Source organism: Triticum urartu, chromosome 2A (assembly GCF_056163025.1).
Source record: "Triticum urartu cultivar PI428250 chromosome 2A, HENAU_Tu73, whole genome shotgun sequence".
NCBI lineage: Eukaryota > Viridiplantae > Streptophyta > Magnoliopsida > Poales > Poaceae > Triticum > Triticum urartu.
The window spans coordinates 622,640,109-622,660,607 of NC_141874.1; the positions used below are offsets into that span (position 1 = coordinate 622,640,109).

Here is a 20,499-nt window from a genome sequence, read left to right on the forward strand (position 1 = left end):
CGGACGCTGCCTCCACCCCACCCCGCCGCAGCACCACCCCGTCGCCCCAGAGCCCTGTGGCCCCGTCGCCACCACCGCCCGGCACCCCCTTTGCCCGGCCAGCGCCGCCCCCCATGCTGCCGCCACCCCACCCCACCGCCCTGGAGCCCTGCGGCCTCGTCGCCATCACCGCCCGGCGCCCCCTCAGCCCGGCTAGCGCCACCCCGCCGCCCCGAAGCCCTGTGGCCCCGTCACCACCGCCGCCCAGAAGGAGAAGGAGAAGAGGAGAGGAGGAGGAGGAGGAGGAGGAGAAGAGGAGAGGAGGAGAAGAGGAGAGGAGGAGAGGAGGAAGAAAAGGAAAAAAGAGACCCCGGCACCGACCCGACCCCCGACACCTCGGCACGACACCCCGACCCCCGACCCCCGACACCCTGACACCACACCCCGACCCCGACACCCTGACACCCCGACCCCGAAACAACACCCCGACCCCCGACCAACCGACACCCTGACACCACACCCCGACCCCGACCCCGACACAACACCCCGACACCCTGACACCACACCCCGACCCCGACCCCGACCACCGGCACCCCGACACCTAACACCCTGACACCACACTCATCCTTACCCCGACCCCCGACACCCTGACACCACACCCCGACCCCGACACGAGACCCCGGCACGACACCCCGACCTCGACACCCCGACACCCTGACACCACACCCCGACCCCATATATATTTGTGTTGATCGGGTGTATTTTTATTATGATACACTTAAATTATGTACATATTATTATGTTCATGTCAGGTATCCAATATTTTTATGTTGTACTAATTTCGTTTACTTTTTGTCATTGCATGTGTTGACAGGATGGTGGGCAAGGGTCCAGAGCGCCCCGATCCTCCTGCGAGCGCTACTGGGAGGGGTGGTTCCATTATTCCAGCCCAGCCCCTCCGGAGAGCGCTGCTAGACAGTATGCAGACAACTGCGGCGGGCGCTTCTTCTTCGGCTGGGAAAGGTCGGGGGAGGACGAAGAAGCCTGCTAGAGGTGGACGTGGCAGCGGGAGAGGTAGGAAGGCTGTTACGCCTTCCTCGCCGCCACCCTCAGCTGATTCACCCGACCAAAGGAGTGCTCCATCTGACGTGGACCCGTCTCAGACTCCGTCCCATGAGCCTCCGGTCGCTGATCCTTCCCCCAACCAGACTCGGGTCACCGATCCTTCGCCCCACATGAGTCCGGTCCCAGAGTCTTTGTCTCAGAAGACTCCGGTCATGGGGTCTTCGGCCCACGAGACTCCGGAGGCTAGTGGCTCGGAGGATGGTAGCGAGGACACCTTTTTAGATGATTGCTACAGCGACGATGAGCTGGTTGAGAAGGGCAAGAAGGTCTACAAGCATGGCGCTACAAAGCTCCCGCCCATGCCAACGACCCCTGACCAGAGGTGGTTGATTGCGCCTAAAGGGTTGAAGTAAGTGCATTTACTATTTTTTTAACCTTTTGCTTTCATGTTCCTTCAAATTAATATCTAATGCGTTTGCCTTGTCATACTGCAGGGGCTGGGTACGCCCCCGTGGTTCCCATAGGCCCAACCAGGTCCTTGGTGTGCTTTGCCGACAGCACTTCCCTGGGAGGGTCATGTTGCCCAGTGAGGGTCAGGTTCCACAGCTAGCACTGACCTGGGAGCTGTACTCGGTTGCCCCGGCCCCGCCGGAGGAGAGGGTCGACAGTGTCTTGTGCGAGATGGTGGCCGACATTGTGTTCCGTCGGTTTTGGGTAATTTCTCCTTTAAGGAATTAAAAATCAACACTACCTAGTGATTGTACTAATCAGTGTTGTCTTGTTTGATTGCAGACCTTCTTCAGGGTTTCAGAGGGAGAGCAGGAGGCCACGTGTATGGTTGTCGAAAACGAGTGCAAGCGCCTACTTCAGAACTTAAGGCACAAGGCTCGGGTGTAGGCCGTTCGAGACTACTACGCCTCGAAGGGTATTAGGAGGGGCAAGAAGAAGTGTCGCGACAAGTTTTTGAGTAAGGAGAAGTACATGTAGGTAATTACCTATTCTTAAGGCCTTGAACTTAGTTTTCTTGATTTGATTCGTAGGCGTAGCGCTGCAATTTCTCTTGACTCACTTAGGTGCCCCCGAGATGGTGTGTGGATAAGATGGACTGTTGGGAGGCGTTGGCGGATGCGTGGTGCTCTGCCCAATGGAAAGTCGAACACCAAACGGCCAAGGGTAAGCACGACCAAATGGAAGGTGTGCCACACCATCAAGGAAGCTCCAACCTGTTTGAGTACGGGGATAACTGGGTATGTGGTTTGCTACATGATTCATGCAATTCATTCTTCATGCTAGATAGTTCATTTATGACATATTTAGCTCTAAAATGACATAACTACCTTAGATAGCTCTATAAAATGACTTAATATGCTTTAATCAGTTAAAAAAGGCATAACTACCTTCGATAGCTCAATAACGACCTAAACTAATCTTAGCTAGTTAGCTCCAAAATGACCTATTTACATAGCAATATCATTCTTCATGCTAGCTTGAGCCCTTAACTAATATTTTGTTCCTCTCCCTCAGGCGCACCACCACAAGAAGCCTGTGCCAGGTCTGCTTGACCTCTATGGCATGGCCCATATGGCCCCGTACAAGAAGGCCAAGCCATTCACGGAGTCTGACCTAGATGATCCAGAGAGCTTCACCAACAAGACCTCCCACCACAAGCTTGTGAAGTACAGACACGAGGGGAAGGCGAGGAAAGGGGAGGACTTTAACCCGAGCCAGGATCCTTTTGATACAGAGCTGGTGATGATATCTGGTGGAGGGAGGTCCCATGGCTCTCTAGCCATTGGTGATGGACTGATACGTTGTCCTAAGACTCTCCCGCAGATCAAGAAGCGCCTGAGTAGCTCTGATCCTGAGATAACGCCTCGTGCACGGCCCGCGGAGATCGCCATGGTGGTTAGTTATACGGACTCTCTCACCTTTCCTCCATTACATTGTGTGTGCGTCCGTCAATGATTACAATGCTAACGAGGAGTGGTGTGTTGCAGGCTATTGTTGAGAAAGAGAGATTGAAGACGAAGGAGCTTGTGGAGGAGGCAAAAAGGGAGGCACAAAAGGAGATGGAAGACATGACGGCTAAGCTGTTGGAGGAGGAGAGGAACCAGAACGACAGCGCTAACCGGGCCCTATACAAGCTCACCGTGGTACGTTTCTCGTGCATATTAGCCCAATAATGCACGTAATGTTCGCATTACTATCTAATACGACTGACTCGTGAGAACCAAATGTGCATACCATGTGCGAGAAAAACGGTCAGGCCCCTCCGCTGATGCCCCAGATTGCTCCGGCGACCACGGTGAGTTTGATTTGAATGGTCGTTGCTTACTACTATTCACATTTCAGTTTGCGAACTTGCCAACGAGACATTATTGGAAATGATATTTGATGCAGCATGGCTCCCGACAAGCATCGACCACTCCTTCTGCCAACGCCGGAACCCCGACCGGTCCTTCACCTCCGTCTGGCACTGGCGCAGCCCCGACCATTCCTACACCTCCGTGATAACGGTATTTTTCTTCTTATTTGCATGTTTAGTCCATTTATGACATAATTTAGCCTATTTAGTCCACAAATGACATAATAAGATGAAGAAAATCAAGGAAGAAGAAGGAAAGAAGGAATAGGAAGAAAAGAAGAAGAAGAAGAAGAAGAAGTTCTTCTAGTCTTCTTCTTCTTCTTCTCCTTCTTCTTCTTCTTCTAGTTTTCTTCTTCTTCTCCAAAATGAAGTAAGCTCTAAGTTATATCTCATAATATGCTTAGTTAGGTCAAAAATGGCATAATTAGATAGGTAAGCTCAAAAATGGCATTTTTCTTCTTATTTAGCCTATTTAGTCCATTTATGACATAATTTAGCCTATTTAGTCCACAAATGACATAATAAGATGAAGAAAATCTAGGAAGAGGAAGAAAATCTAGGAAGAGGAAGAAAAGAAGAAGAAGAAGAAGAAGAAGAAGAAGTTCTTCTTCTAGTCTTCTTCTTCTTCTAGTTTTCTTCTTCTTCTAGTTTTCTTCTTCTCCAAAATGAAGTTAGCTCTAAGTTATATCAAAAATGGCATAATATGCTTAGTTCACCAAAAAATGGCACAATTAGCTAGGTTAGCTCCATTTTACCTAAGTATGCTTACTTCTTCTTCATTTTCTTCTTATTCTGATTCTAGTCTTCTTCTTCTAACTTTCTTGTTTCCCATTTTGCAGATTTAATTCACTATATGGAAGCTTGCATGGATGAAGTGCTTGTTTCCCTTTTCTTTTTTTCATTTGTATCGATAAAAAATGTGGAACTTTGTTATATGGATGCATGCATGGAACAATGTGTTGGATGAACATTGTGATGTTACTGTAATATGTATGGATGGAACTCTGTTTCTTATTATGTATGTATGTATGTTGTCATGGATGGAGCTATGTGTTGGATACATCATATGTCTGTTGTGCATGTGAAAAAATATATATATCTGTGTGTGAATTCCTGTGAAATTAAATGGATTCAAATAAAAACATGGGATATGTAGCCTCTTTGCCGTCTGCTAGCGGACGGCAAAGAGGACACGTGGCAGCTACCTGTAAAACCTGGGAAACATTGGCTGCCTATTTGGTCACTTTACCGTCTGCTGGCACACGGTAAAGAATCAAATCACTTTGCCGTCCGCTGGCAGACGGCATAGCTGGCCACGTGGCAGCTTCCCAGTACTACCTAGCTGAGCTCTTTGTCGTCCGCTGGCATACGGCAAAGAGCGTCGTTAACCCCCTAACGGCACTCACGCCACCGCACTGTCGTCCGTTGTCTTTGCCGTCTGCTCGCCTCGAATGGCGGACGGCAAAATCCTTTGTCATCCGTTTCCAGGAAGCGGACGGCAAAGAAGGCCTTTGCTGGCACGTGTTCAGACGGATAGTTTGCCGTCTGCTGGCGGACGGCAAAGACGTTTGCCGTCCGTGATCCATGCCTTTGCCGTCCGCCATGGCGGACGGCAAAGAAGCTGATTTCAGTAGTCATGCAAAAAGGATTTCAATTTTTGAGGTTTTTTTACTTTTCTATAATTTCTTTCAGATTGTTGTCAAAATTGCTTGGATGACTAATCATATAAAGTTGTTAGTAATTTGACCTTTCTTTGTGCATACTGCCTACATTCCTAAGTTGCAAGCTAAAATTATTTTCCAGATTTTATAGGACCAAACTAGAGCAAACTTATAGTTCAAATTTGAATTACTTGATGTAAATCGCTAGAAATTAAATAAATCAATGAAATATATTCTATGTGGGCCTACTTGATGTAAAGCGCTTGCTTCACAAAAAAAAGTCATCTTGGGCACCCATTTTCTGATTCGTACACATATTTAAACGAAATTCATAGAAATTATGATTCATTCCATGTGCACGCAAACAACTCAAAATACACTCCAATTATAGCATACAACATTTATACAAATCATAATTTATTCGAATAACACGACAATTTAGCCGCGCAGCCCTATTCCAAAATCTGAATCTAATCTTTCTCGTCAACCTGCGAGCAGCACGCAACAATGACATCTTTGAAGCTAATATAAGGCCATCCCAAAGGGAACATCACTCGGTGATGTTGCTACGCATCAGCGGGTTGGGCCGTCGAAGTGCTAGATCCAAGCGATGCAGTCCTGGGTGAGGATTTGTGCTACAGTGGCGCCGGTGGCGGATAGGGTTGTGGAGGCGAGCCGCGAAATGGGATGGGAGGCTGCATATATGGCACAGGATGGCAGCGGTGGGTTGCGCCATTAAGCCACCATTAATGGGCGTTGGCAAAGCGACTCCCTATGTGAGAAAACGCGAGCAGTTGCTATGTGGAAATAGCAGGCGATGATAATTCAGTTTTGCATACCGATGGGTCCCACGCGTCAATCGCAGACTATGTAGGAATCAGCCGGCAACGCGAAATCAATAACACATGCGGTGAAATGATGGGTCCCCCGCGATTGTGTGCGGGAAAGAGCCGGTGATGCAAATGCATGCGGCTATATAAGTCGATCCCACACGTCAGTACCGGACGAAGTAACGGTCAACGGCTTTGACCGACGGCAAGGCACGGTCTGGCCTTTTGTGAGGCGGAGGGGAGTAGAGGAGGGTATAAGTGAGCGAGGTTAGATGAGCGGGGCATAACTGAGAAGAACTAAGGAAGGAAGGGCATGAAAATAGAAGTCCCTCTTTTCTAAGTGTTTGTGCTACTTAATATATGGCATTTGATATTTTTTGCAGAAAAAGTTAGCTAATAGCTACATTGTGTTTTACTCAAAGAAAAAATTGATGCAATAAATGAGGTACAATGTCCCAGTAAGTTTGGTAAACAAGGTACTATGTTGGGAGAAATCCTTTTCTGAGCTCGGGCTCATCTGTTCCTGTGTTGAATAAAATATTTAAAACAAATACTACAAAAATTCAAAAAAAATCCAATTTTTTCACATGGTAGAAAATTTGATGCGCGAGGTCCGCCCTATTTTTCAAATCATTTGTACAACTGAGCAACTCTTGGCAAAAAAGAAAAATTCAGGATCTGTAAAACAGTTTACTGTTCATATACTGTTTTGACTCAATTTGTCTTTTTTACTGAGAACTACTCAGATGTCCAAATAAGCTAAAATTTGAAGTGAACCACACCTAATAAATTGTCTATCATGGGAAAAAGTTTGGAATTTTTTGAATTTTTCTGGTATTGTTTTTGAATTTGTTTCGGACTGGATGCAGATGAGCCTGGGCACCGAATCGCTGCACTCCTATGTTGGTGACAATTTCTTAAATGGAATACTTGCAAGTAGGAGTATGATATTGAAGTAGAGTTTACTTTTATAAAAAAAATCATGCCTACGAAGTATGACCTCCACATAAGGAACATTTCTAGTGGTATGTCAACTGGGAATAAACGATACGACCGTATGCATCAAAGAACAAGCCGGTATTTTACTCGCCTCTGCACAATGGTAATTTATATTCATCTAAAACTAAGACGTTGATTTTTTTGGCGGGGAGACTAGGATGTTCCTCGTTCAATTAAGTATACAGCTAAGAGAAAGTACCACCGTAAGGCAGGGTCGAAGCTAGAAAAAAAATTCAATAAGGTCATGTGGGGTCATCTTCTATTAATGAATAGTGATTAGTACCTAGTTTCTGAAGGATTTGTTGATTACATTGGGGTCAATTGACCCCAATCCTTACAAGGCAGCTCCATCCCTGCCGTAAGGCCTTGTATAATGCAAGGTGCTTAAGGAAGGTGCTTAGAGAAATAAATCAGACTTTTCTCAAACATCAATATTTATTTATATAGGATAGACGCTTAATTACGCGTTGTTTCTTTATAAATAGGTACTGATGCTTTAGAAAACCCCGGTTTATTTTCTTAAACACCTCCCCAGGCACAGTTCGTGGTTAAAAAAATGGTTGCTGCTGCTGACGGGCCTCCAAATTGATGGGCATTACTCTATTGCTCCTGGTGATTAGTCAATGTGTGATTCCTTAGACATGGGGGGGCACCGGTTATGCTGGTGGTCAGGTCAAATGCGGGCTGCTGTTGCCATCCACCTGTTCAACCTTGCCGACTCTGGATCTCATCTATGCCCATCTCGCCTCGCCTCGCCTCGGACAAATTTTGACACATAGGACCCCTCGTCAGCCGGCCAATTCAAAGAAGAGCAGCGCTCAACCTCTAGTGCTCCGGATTCATACTTGGCAGAACTGAGCGATCACATTTTCATTCCGATAGGAAGAGCAACTGAGCAAACACGTGGTTACATGCGATGCGTGAATGATAAACAGACAGAGCTCTTTTTCTTTTCTATTCTAAGAACATGGTGGCAAGCTGGAAAAAACTACCGAAAAGAAGGGAAAAGTCATGCTCCGAGAAAGTCGGCGTTCCGCGCCGTGGGGCCCAGGGCCGGTGGGGGGGCCTGCCACGAGACGTGAGATGTTGCTGATTAGACTTCCAACCGCCCCTAGTTTATGTGTCACTCGGCATCATGTCTGCAGACTGCAGCTATGGGTTTGGCTCCGGTTCTTTCATTTTCGACGTATATTTGGTTCCGTCTCGTCGCTGTCTTTGGACGTACGGCGACGTCGCGGTCGACCCGGGCGGAGGTGGGAAGCGTGGGGGTTCGTATTGTGTACTACTGCTCCACTTGCGTTGTGCGCACCTCTTCTCGACCTAAACTCGAGCAGCAGTACTAGTACCCGGTAGTACCTAACACAAGTGGAGTTACCGTATATGCCATGCACCAACGCCACAAAGCAAGCAGCTCGTATAAAAAAAGGCCGAGACGGGTCAGTCGATGGCCTTTTGCAGCCACCGGTGGTGGTTCGGGCTCGGACATCACTCTCATCACCGCCCTCTTCCCTTCTCTGTGCGTGCGTGTGGATGTGGGTGGCATCACACACAGTGTCCTCATAGGTTCGGTTGGCTCGCCCCGGACGGCAGCGACTGGAGCCGCTGGATTACTCTACTCTCTAGCCTCTAGGATTGGATTAGATCAGATCGAGGGGAATAATACTGCAGACAGTTAGGCTTGGATAAACAAATGGCCACCGACCAGGCGACGAATAATGAAATGGTGCCCAAAGAATTGAAAGGAGGTGCAACGACGGAGCAGGTAGGGCCGCACCATGGCAACCGGCGAGGTCGTACTTGTGCTGCCCTCCTGCCTTTACTCGGTGCTCCTTTGCCCTTTGGCCTATGCCCCGTCGGCCGATGACCATGACCTTGTCCTAGTAGGACTACAATACCCTGGACGACGACCACCACCACGACTTCCTTAGTCCTGAAGCAATGACGACGGCGATGGCGAGAGGCAAGGGCTCGACTTCCAAGGGCGATTCGAGTGCCTCGCTAGCCAGGCGATCCGATCCGATCCGGCCCGGCGTTGTTGGATGCAGGCACTCGAGTCCTGGCGTGGTCCTCCTCAAATGCAGCGGCAGCGCGGCCGAAGACGAGGAGAGGTCTGACCGACCGACAGTGTTGCATGGCGACTGACCCGTCAGTGGACATGCAGGCGTGCGAGCCAGGGGCAGGTGTAGCCGCGGAAGGAGGAGACACGAAGCAAAGCGATCCTCCGACCTGGACGTGGTGTCAGGATCGAGATCTACCGAGATCGCGCCTACAGACAGACAGACAGACGCTGCCCCTTGCCAGAGCACGGGCAGGCGCGCGGCAGCGTGCGACGCTCGCTCCATCGGGAACTGGCGAGCAGCAGCGTATGAGGGTGAACCAACGGCGGACCACCCCGGCGGCCCTGCCGAGCGTGCGCGGGCGGGGCGCTGGCCTGGTTTGGTGCCGCCCGGCCGGTCCAGCCCGAGCCCGTGTCAACTGTCAACTCCCGACTCGCGAGCGTGGACTTGTCCGCGAGCAATCCGCGGTTCGGCCGCACACGATTGGCGGCACATGGGGACTTTAGGCAGCGGACGTGTCATCGACTAGGAGACACACAGCACCCGCACTGATGCACCGCAGATAAAATACCTTTCCTCCCTAAAGACACCGTCACGTCGTCCCCCGTTCCTTCATTTGTCTACAGGAGAACCAGATAAGGACAGCGATGCCACAGAGGCACAGGCCAAAGCTCGTTGTACACACATAGATGGATCCTCGATTTTTCTGGCTCCGGACTGCGACGTTCTAATAGTATTTAGGGCCTGTTTGGTTCCAATAAGTCACCTGACTTATAAGTCAGGTGACCTAAAATCAGTGACTTATAAGTCACGCCTGTTTGGTTACCATCTGATTTATAAGTCATCTGAGCACACCTCTCTATCTTGTTTTTTCATGTAAAGGTGATGGGACCCATGCAAAAGGGGTGACTTATAAGTTTTAAGCTGGGGTGGAGCAACTTATGACTTATAAGTTAGGATGACTTATAAGTTGGGTCCGTTTGGGAAAATAAGTCACTTTTTGCACTTTTCGACTTATAAGTTGGTGACTTATTTGAAACCAAAAAAGGCCTTAACCTTACAAACATGGCACGCCTGGGACTGTACCTTCGAGAGTATGGACTGGAAGGAGCTCTCCGCCTGGAGCTGGAGCCACGCACGCTTCCGCATCCTCAACTGTTTGTACTAGTCGGTGGTCCCGCGACAGAGATCTGGGCATCGTCGCCTCGCCACGCCGCTCTCAGGGGCAGCCGGGCCAATCTAGCGACAGAATATCGGGATCCCCCAAGCTCCCATGTGCGAACACTTTCGGCACTTTCACCTGCAGCAGCAGTAGTAAATGTTGGCCCGGGTTAGCGACAGGTAATAAGAGCATAAATGCTTCGACGGGACACGGCATACCGCCGGGGGGGGGCGGGGGGGGGGGGGGGGGGGGGGGGGAAGAGCTGTCAGGCGAGACGATGAGTGTGTGCTGAGGAAGAGACTGATGGTAGCGTACCAGGGAAAGTGGTGGGAACCGGGGTTGAATTCTGGCTCTGGAGAATCCGTCCACGCCAAACAAGCACTTGTAGCCACTAACGTAGCGGTGCTCACTGTTCGATATGTCCAACAGAAAAGAGAGACAAAGCATCACGACGTCAGGGAGATTCTTATTAGCCAATCCCATGTAAAAAGGGGGACACGTTTTCTTTTTCTTTGGGTGATTTGCCTCTTCTCGCATATTCGAAGTGCACCCCATGAGTTTCCAAGGACCACTTAGCGGTCGTTCATGCGATTTTTAGTTTCCATTTCGAACAAGAGGATTATTAAAAAAAGCGAGCAGATTGAAGAAACAAACTACTTGTACTCACTTCAGTAGATAGGTGAAATTTCTGTTCTGATATTCTTCAATGGAAATGTCCTCCTCCTTCGAGTATCTGCCATTGAGCAAAACGTGCGTCCAGATACAAGCGCAAGAATTCAGATGTAAAACAATGGAAGCTCACTAACGGTGTAAGCAAAGTTAACAAAAATCAGAACGACGCACAGCATCAATCTTTGTGCAATGTGAGAATAGAACTAGCGTTAATCAACTGATGGGGTGATGATTTCTACATTGTTCTCCGGTGGCACTTAGTCCATACAGATACAGTGGGACAGATACACTAGCAATTCTTGTGTTATGTGCAGGGATATAGGATTAGGTAACACTCAAATAGATATGGAGTATTATTCAAATATGCAGGTGAGTTATGTAGAAAGGGACAAGATTAGAGTTAGAGACCAGATTGGTATCGTTTAAGTTACTATATTTAAAGGGTCATATGTAACTTCTTGTCTGTGTACGGCACTTTATGTGCCACATAGTTAGAACATGATTATAAACTCTTCTCGAAAGAAGAACATGATTATAACTGGAGTCCAGCTAGGATCCAGCCAGATGCCAAGAATGTACATAAAGGACTATTGGCACAAAGCATCAGAGCATACAAGGTAATATAGCACGTGATGTAGTATATATGGTGGCACTCATAAGTATATACTTTGCTAAAAGAAGTGAAAGAGTAGTTGGTAAAAGAGAACCATTTTTATGTCAACCAGGGAATAGCAAAGAGAGATGCATTATTCAACATTCCACAATAAATTTTGTGCTTTTGTAGGTAGTAACGTACCTCCAAGGGTATTCATTTTCGCAGAAACGAGAAACCCCACTCATCGCGGTTAAGACATCAATGTGGACCATTTTTTCCTTCATAGAAGAATCTGGCAGAAGAGAAACACGAAGTTGAGTAGAAACTGGTGTCAATAAAGGTCACCAATTGTCAATGCACCCATGCTAAAATAGTACACAATATTAGATAGCTGCTCCTTTTGTCATTTGGTGCTTGTGATTCAGAGTAAAGTACAGGTAATCTATGTTTGTAGTTTCTGCATATATAACAGAATGATGACAGAACATATATTATAAAAGAATTTGGTAGAGCTCACCTGCTACATGTAGAGCCTTTAGAGCATGCCCACCAGGATAATTGCTGTAGGAGGCCATGAAACTCACAGCAGAGTATCCAAGGCTAAAAGATTTATATGTTAGTTTTCAGTAATATATACTCCCTCCGTCCCATAATATAAGAGAGTTTTTAAAACTAGTGTAGTGTCAAAAACGCTCTTATATTATGGGATGGAGGGAGTACTATGTTGCTTCAAATGTCAACATGTTACAATCATTAGTCTACCTGACAAGAAAGGCACCAAGCATGAGAACATAAAGGAAATTCCAACCACTTTTCTTTCTGTTATTATATCTGAAAAAAATTGGAAGAAAAACATAAAATGACCACAAAAACACAAAACCAAGAATATAAGAAGGAACGACATAATATGAAGGATGACAAAAGGCAGGTATACAAAGGAAGCAATCGTTGCTATCATGCATTTGTCACACTGCTAAGGATGGCCATAGTGGGAGTAACTTAGCTAGTAACATAATACACCCCAAGGCAAGTTTGCTTATGTGGCAGGTAGTTAATGAGGAGAGATGTGTTGGTAACATAATACGTTACCATCACATAGCACTTCCCAAGACAACATGAGTCTACAAGCTAATAAATACAACCACCTATGACACTACCTCTATGATATTCCCCAGTCCCCACTATGAAGATAGTAACATAGACTAGTGTCATGCATGACACTAGTGTAAGTTTACTCCCCCACTATGACTAGCCTAAGACTGTAGGAAGTAGATAACATAGTAGAATGGTTATGCTCACAATCTGCTTGCGGCCAGAGAAGCAGACACATTAAGCATGGGAACTGCAGCAATTATGAAACGAAGCTCCTGAAATATAAACAGAGGCGATTACATGCAAGATTAGCTTAATGTTCTACAGACATAAAAATAAAAATAGATCCAGACATTAAGAATTACCTTATGTGGAAGTTTCGAATAGAGTACAACAAATAAAGTGACTGGAAGAACGTATGGCACTATCCTCCTATCAAGAAGAGCACCAACCTGGTATCAAAAAGGAAGGCCCGACGAGATAAATTGCCTATTTTTTAGCATCACTATAATAACAATAATGCCTTAGCTACTCACTCAAAAAACTTACATCACATGAAAATCATTAGCTGATTCAAATAAATGGTATACTTTACACATAAAAGTCCATGTAGAAGTGGCAAGTTAATTAACTTTTTTAGAGGTAACAAGTTAATTAACTATGACAATGTTGGTCTAACTGGAATTTAATTGTTATACATACTACTGTACAAACATGATGAAATGGACACAAAATAAACCAGTCGGTCAAATGTATTTTTTGTAGCCAAGCTATCTTACCAAGCAAAGAGGATAGGCTACAAGCATGGAGCGTGGAAGTGCTGAGGTGAAGTACCAATGGATCGAATGTGTCTGAGTAATATAATAGTTATGGAGAACAGAGGTAGGTCTTTCACAAATCACAACAGTGTTATTTGGATATTACAGAGGTCCTCCTATTCGAATCAAGAAACAAGAGGATAACTCTTGAAATCCAACAAATATGTGTATGCTTCCTCCTTTTGTGCACATGCATACATAGGTAAAATGGAAGGTTCTGTGCACATCCAAAGTTTCCACAAAGTTAACGAAAAAGGACAACAAACTTGAATAACTGAGAGGGAAAGAAAGGCATTTCTGGTTCATAAGACAAAAAAGGATGGTATGTCCCAAAGTGCACTGCAAAGTATTAGCGAACATTACTGTATAGAGACATTCTCAACATTTTTTTTCTATCAAAAAATAAACTGCAGTTTCACAAAAACAAAGCATAAAGGATACACCCCATTCTGAACTTCGGTTCAGAACTGAATTAAACCAGAAAACTTCAAATTCTGGCCACAGGATTCTCTGCCACATTATCGAGTCAACTAGTACCGTGAAACCTGAAAGAGGTTATCCAAAGGGAGTCAAGGTTTCATACACAACATTCACGTAAAAATTAGTGTCAAAACTCAGCGCAGTATAGAGAACCATACCAATGCATAAAAGAGCAGTGCTTATGCAACATTTTACGGCTTCCATTAGAGAAAAAGACCTGCTCTGTCATGGCATTGTCAAATTCAAATCTTAGTGTACCTCAGTCCGCAGCTCTAACTTCACAAACAATTAGTGTATAGCAATAATATGTACATTATCCAAATGCAAATAAATAAATAAGAGCAAGACTATGAAAGGTTATTATAGCTTTCAAAGAGTATGTTTCATAGTAGTCTATTGCGCCACACCTCGAACCTCACATGTTATCATCCTTGACACAAGTTTAACTAATTCACTACAGAAGCACAAAAGTTGATGTGATAAAACATCAACTGAACTGAACCTTGCAGCAATATGTCTGCATGAGATAAGTTACTTGGAACTCAAGTCAAACAAGCAATCAAGTAGTGCATAGTTTAAAAACTGGCACTGCACAAAACTAGTACTCCCTCCGTCCCAAAATTCTTGTCTTAAATTTGTCTAGATAAGGATGTATCTAATACTAAAACGTGACTTGATTCATCCGTATTTAGTCAAATATAAGACAAGAATTTTGGGACGGAGGGAGTATAACAGAAAGAGATAAAATTGGCATGCAAGTGTTCAAAGGAAATAGAGTCTGATAAGCCAGACACTCACCAGCAAAAGTGCAACCCCTATCGTACCAAGAAGTAGAATCATATCACATCTAAAAACAACAGCTGCAATAATCTGCATGTAAAATGGAAAATTACACACAGTTTGATAGAAGTGCAACATATGCTGCTGGTCTTGAAGTGGAGAAATAATTTTATTTAGTAATATAACAGCAGGTTTTATTGAACCCAGAGTAAGAACTAAGAATTACTATATCACAATGTCCAGAAGTCCGTTCACTGCACTTAATATTTTCATGCACAGTAGGTAAATTTCGAGATGTCATTGTATATGATTAAGTGGTAATGAACAATTTATTCCTGTAATCTGTAAATAAATGTTAAAACAGCGCATAGATAACAACGAATGAAGCTAAGGTGATGGCGCCAAAGAAGGCATACCAGTGCCTGTAATGTGCGTAGGTAATTTCCCTTGAACCAGAAAGAGTATGCCAAGTTGACTGCATGACAGAGAGCACATATGAGTTATGAATACTACAATCTCCTAAGTAGATAAATGGTATTGTGATATTAAGAAACAGTAACAGTAGTGTTCCCACCTAAAGCTAATGCTAAGATATTTGGAAGAGGCCGGGTTGAGTAGAACAAAGCATGAAACTGGATAGCAGTTAGTAACACAAAGAATGCTTCAACATGGCGACCAAACTTTCTTTTGACCTGCTTGTCAGAAACAAATCAAGTAAATCATGATATTGCCAAGGTCAGGGCAATAGCTCATGCTCATTGTTATACAACAGAAATCCAATGGAGAGTTACTCGAGATGGACACAGAACAGTCGAGGAAAAGAAATACAGGCCAAAGAGACATCGTGGATACAATGATTCATGACGTTACTTAGCACTTTGAAGTTTCTGCAGAAATCTCGGACGGCAACTAAGTTCTGTTTTGTATGGTTGAAAGAAACTTACTCTGTGAAATTTGAGCTGGTTCAGAAGTACAGTTTGAAAATCTATCTGCTCAAACCAAGCAAGAAAAGCTAGGATTTCAATCAAAACCAGCATACTGAGGACATATGCTCGATTTACAAAAAGAGAATCATGCACTTTAGGTATTCTTCCACTAAAGTGAGTCGTTAAATTTGGACCATGGTATTAACTATTAAGTATCTACTGCAGTGTCAAATCCAAATTTGACAAGTGGTTATGAGGTCTGCCATATTGCCGGCAGCCTAAGTCTCGCCATGCTCATGGAAAAGATCTAGATCCAATGCTGGCTGCAGAGTCCCAGGACTAAGAATATTTTCCTTGCCCACTATGTCAAGGCTTAAGGAGTTAAAAGGTAAGTTCAGAAAGAAAAGTTTGATTAGGAAAGGACAAAACGAATTAGTAGATCGATTCAATCTTTAATTGTAACCACTTTGGTAGCTCGAATATAATTGCAACCATTTTATACACCCAAAGAACCAAGATTCTCTTCCCCATTTATATCATCTCCGTGCTTTCTCGCAACACCATAAGCAAAAATCATTTTCCAATTTTGGTTCCTTTCCCGGTGAGTTGGCTTGACAGTTCAAAGGAAAACATATTGACGGATTAATTGTTATTCACTTTCAGGGGCACCAATGGTAAATGTGAACATCGACCAAAAAACTCAAATTGATGAAATTCAGTGGGACAGAAGGAGAAATGAAAAGAGAAAATACCTCAACTCGGAAAAGTCTCAAAGTCGTCAGGTTGACACAGCCCAATACTAATCGAACTATAAGGCAAACAGAAAAAACATCAGTCTGTCAAATCTATGTTAACTAGTAAGTCATAACCAAACAACATAAACTTGAAGCATGTTTTAAGCTCATGATAAATTGATAATTACCTGCTAGAAGACTATAAATCTTTGGAAATTGAAATACACGCATTATGAGAACCGCAGGCAATGAGAGAATAGCTATTACCAATGCTCCTGAAAAACAGACAGCACATCATATTAATGTATCGTGCTTCTTTGTCGACACAAGTATAAACGGTAAATCGTGTTTACTCGTTTACTTCTATCTAGGCTTGATCAATTACTTCTCAGTTCTCACGGGCTAGGCTTGAACCAGGCATCAGTTGGTTGTTTATAAGGATACTGCATCATGCTGTGCAAATCAAGGATTTCATGGCCGCTTGATTATTACCTATAAATGTCCGAGGAACAACGCCAGGAAACTCCAAATGGTCATACTGCAGCAAATTGGAGAGAAACAAAATATTACATAAATTGACAAACAAACATCTAAATGTAATTAACTAACAACATCATTTAGAAAAGGGAAACTGGAGGGAAATTAGCAGCTAAAGTTACCTTGTCGATGTGATGATTGTGGTACAGAATATCATGCATGGCCTAGAGAATAAATGACTCAACCGTTAGCTGAAGCAGTTGGAACTACTGACAGTACAAGTGCAAGCATAAGAAATACAGTTAATTAAAACTTAACCAATTGAACGGAGAAATCCAAGACTTAACTAATATCAAAATTGATATTGAGAAAGGAAAGCTCGTTCGATTTCACTGTATGATGAAAATTACTGAATGAAACGGATTCTGAACAGCAAAATGCCTGCAAATTAACTACCACGCCTAAGGGGAAAGTTGTCCAGATATAAACTCATAGGCGTTCCTACATACAGGAGCGTAGATGAAACCCAAATTATCATGAGGAAACACCCTTCACATCATGTAAATTGCACATCTGACACTACAAGCTGGGCAGTTTGAACTATTCAAGCAGAGGGGAAGCACAAACACGAACCTGCACATTGAAGCTCTCCTCCACCTTGGTGTAAGGCACCATGACGGCGTAGAACGCGGCGATCGATCCCAGCATCAGGTCCCACCCTGCAAGCGAGCTCCCGACGCATCAGATCCCCAAAGTCCTCCACAGCAGCAGAACCCTAAGTTCTAGAAGCTTCGCGAGCCAGAAAGCAAGCAAGGGACGGAGAGCGCCGAAGCGAAGCGACTCACCGTACTCCCTCAGTAGCCTCGCCGCCGGCGTAGGGCCGGGCGGCGGTGGAGCCATCTCGGTGGCCGGCGAGTGGGTTCGTGCCTTTGGTGTTCCGGTCGAGCCAAGCCGCTTCGCCGGTCCGGGACTTCGGGTTAATTTTTTTAGGAAAGGTTAATCTTTTTCTTTGAGTATAAGAGGATTTCGGGCTAATTAGTGGCTGTGGCTGGTAAAATGCGAACGGCCCAGTAAACGCGAACGGCCCAGGAAAGTCATGGCACTGGGCTGGTATAGTTTTGATTTTAAATAACGAGGGCAGCAGATCGCCCACGCAGGGGCAATGTGGACCGGTCCAATAACTCGCTCGCAAACCGGCTGTCGAAAAATAATGGGGTCGATTTTTTCGTATTAAAACAAATATAAAAAAGCATTGAAAAATCATGAAATTTAACAAAGTTCATGGTTTAAAACAAATCTTGATTTTTTAGAAAATGTTCATGTATTTTAAAAGTGTTAAAATCCATGTATTTTTAAAATGTTTGCGTATTTTGAAAAAAATCATGTATTTTAGAATGTTCGCATATTTTTCAAAATGCATGTAGTAAAAATGTTTGTTTCTATAAAAAATGAAGACAAAAAGAAAAGGATAGTAGAAACAGCAGGTTGGGATGCAAACACTATGAAAAAGGTTGGCCCACAAAGCACAGTTGTGAATGAGAAAAAGGTGTTACGAATACATGGACATGAGAACGAAAAAATCCAAATAATTTCTAGAAAATTTATTCATTTCAAGTATACTGTTAAATCATCTTAACTCATGACACCATTACCAGAATCCCAAGGACACCATTGCCAGAAGAACTGATGTAGCATTGGGAACATGAGATCTTTTTGTTATGAAAAAAGATTTTATTGCAGACTCGACGAGTTGTTCTCTTCAGAAACCATGCGAGTAACAAAAATCATAGCAAGAAAATTGTTTTTCCTGGGGTTTAAAAGGAAAGGGGCGGCCTGAAGGAAATATGCCCTAGAGGCAATAATAAAGTTATTATTTATTTCCTTATATCATGATAAACGTTTATTATTCATGTTAGAATTGTATTAATCGGAAACATAATACATGTGTGAATACATAGACAAACAGAGTGTCACTAGTATGCCTCTACTTGACTAGCTCGTTAATCGAAGATGGTTATGTTTCCTAACCATGAACAAAAGAGTTGTTATTTGATTAATGGGATCACATCATTAGAAGAATGATGTGATTGACATGACCCATTCCATTAGCTTAGCACCCGATCGTTTAGTATGTTGCTATTGCTTTCTTCATGACTTATACATGTTCCTATGACTATGAGATTATGCAACCCCCGTTTGCCGGAGGAACACTTTGTGTGCTACCAAACGTCACAACATAACTAGGTGATTATAAAGGAGCTCTACAGGTGTCTCCAAAGGTAAATGTTGGGTTGACGTATTTCGAGATTAGGATTTGTCACTCCGATTGTCGGAGAGGTATCTCTGGGCCCTCTCGGTAATGCACATCACATAAGCCTTGCAAGCATTGCAACTAATGAGTTAGTTGCGAGATGATGTATTACGAAACGAGTAAAGAGACTTGCCGGTAACGAGATTGAACTAGGTATTGAGATACCGACGATCGAATCTCGGGCAAGTAACATACCGATGACAAAGGGAACAACGTATGTTGTTATGCGGTCTGACCGATAAAGATCTTCGTAGAATATGTGGGAGCCAATATGAGCATCCAGGTTCCGCTATTGGTTATTGACCGGAGACATGTCTCGGTCATGTCTACATTGTTCTCGAACCCGTAGGGTCCGCACGCTTAAGGTTTCGATGACAGTTATATTATGAGTTTATGAGTTTTGATGTACCGAAGTTAGTTCGGAGTCTCGGATGTGATCACGGACATGACGAGGAGTCTCGAAATGGTCGAGACATAAAGATTGATATATTGGACAGCTATATTCGGACACCGGAAGTGTTCCGAATGATTTCGGAGAAAATCGAAGTGCCTTATGGGCCATAGTGGAGAGAGAGAGGGGCGGCCAGGGTGGGCCGCGCGCCCCCTCCCCCTCTGGTCCGAATTGGACTAGGAGAGGGGGGGGCGCCCCCCTTTCCTTCTCCCTCTCCCCCTTCCTTTCCCCCTCCTAGTAGGAGTAGGAAAGAGGGGAGTCCTACTCCAACTAGGAGAAGGACTCCTCCTCCTTGGCGCGCCCTAGGGCCGGCCGGCCTCCTCCCCTTGCTCCTTTATATACGGGGGCAGGAGGCACCCCTAGACACACAAGTTGATCCACGTGATCATTTTCTTAGCCGTGTGCGGTGCCCCCTTCCACCATACTCCTCGATAATATTGTAGCGGTGCTTAGGCGAAGCCCTGCAACGGTAGAACATCAAGATCGTCACCACGCCGTCGTGCTGACGGAACTCTTCCCCGACACTTTGCTGGATCGGAGTCTGGGGATCGTCATCGAGCTGAACGTGTGCTAAAACTCGGAGGTGCCGTAGTTTCGGTGCTTGATCGGTCGGGCCGTGAAGACGTACGACTACATCAACCGCGTTGTCATAACGCTTCCGCTGTCGGTCTACGAGGGTACGTAGATCACACTCTCCCCTCTCGTTGCTATGCATCACCATGATCTTGCGTGTGCGTAGGAATTTTTTTGAAATTACTACGTTCCCCAACAGTGGCATTCGAGCCTAGGTTTTACGTGTTGATGTTATTTGCACGAGTAGAACACAAGTGAGTTGTGAGCGATATAAGTCATACTGCTTACCAGCATGTCATACTTTGGTTCGGCGGTATTGTTGGATGAAGCGGCCCGGACCGACATTACGCGTACGCTTACGCGAGACTGGTTCTACCAATGTGCTTTGCACACATGTGGCTGGCGGGTGTCAGTTTCTCCAACTTTAGTTGAACCAAGTGTGGCTACGCCCGGTCCTTGCGAAGGTTAAAAC

General features: G+C 44.9%; 1 protein-coding gene across 1 annotated transcript; it reads right to left on the reverse strand.

Annotated features, from left to right (window-relative positions):
• Positions 1–9,844: 9,844 nt before the first annotated feature.
• Positions 9,845–17,693, reverse strand: ALG12 (homolog of asparagine-linked glycosylation 12). Its single transcript, XM_048695658.2, has 20 exons — positions 17,538–17,693; positions 17,326–17,411; positions 16,875–16,916; positions 16,708–16,753; positions 16,404–16,490; positions 16,234–16,289; positions 15,130–15,247; positions 14,972–15,030; positions 14,574–14,645; positions 13,934–13,997; positions 13,737–13,840; positions 13,257–13,328; positions 12,843–12,929; positions 12,685–12,752; positions 12,148–12,216; positions 11,903–11,985; positions 11,587–11,677; positions 10,786–10,851; positions 10,434–10,527; positions 9,845–10,256 (listed from the first exon to the last, which is right to left on the reverse strand). Exons 1-20 carry the CDS (start codon positions 17,590–17,592, stop codon positions 10,176–10,178), a joined length of 1,500 nt encoding a protein of 499 aa, XP_048551615.1. The 5' UTR covers positions 17,593–17,693; the 3' UTR covers positions 9,845–10,175.
• Positions 17,694–20,499: the final 2,806 nt, after the last annotated feature.

Bases quoted from the DNA above. Each gene is read 5' to 3' on its own strand.
- ALG12 (XM_048695658.2), bottom strand. From the start codon at position 17,592: ATGGCTCCACCGCCGCCCGGCCCTACGCCGGCGGCGAGGCTACTGAGG. The intron at 12,753-12,842 runs GTAATTCTTAAT...TTTATATTTCAG, and splicing joins ATTCGAAACTTCCACATAAG to GAGCTTCGTTTCATAATTGC. The intron at 12,217-12,684 runs GTGAGCATAACC...AATTTTTTTCAG, and splicing joins TCTCTGGCCGCAAGCAGATT to ATATAATAACAGAAAGAAAA.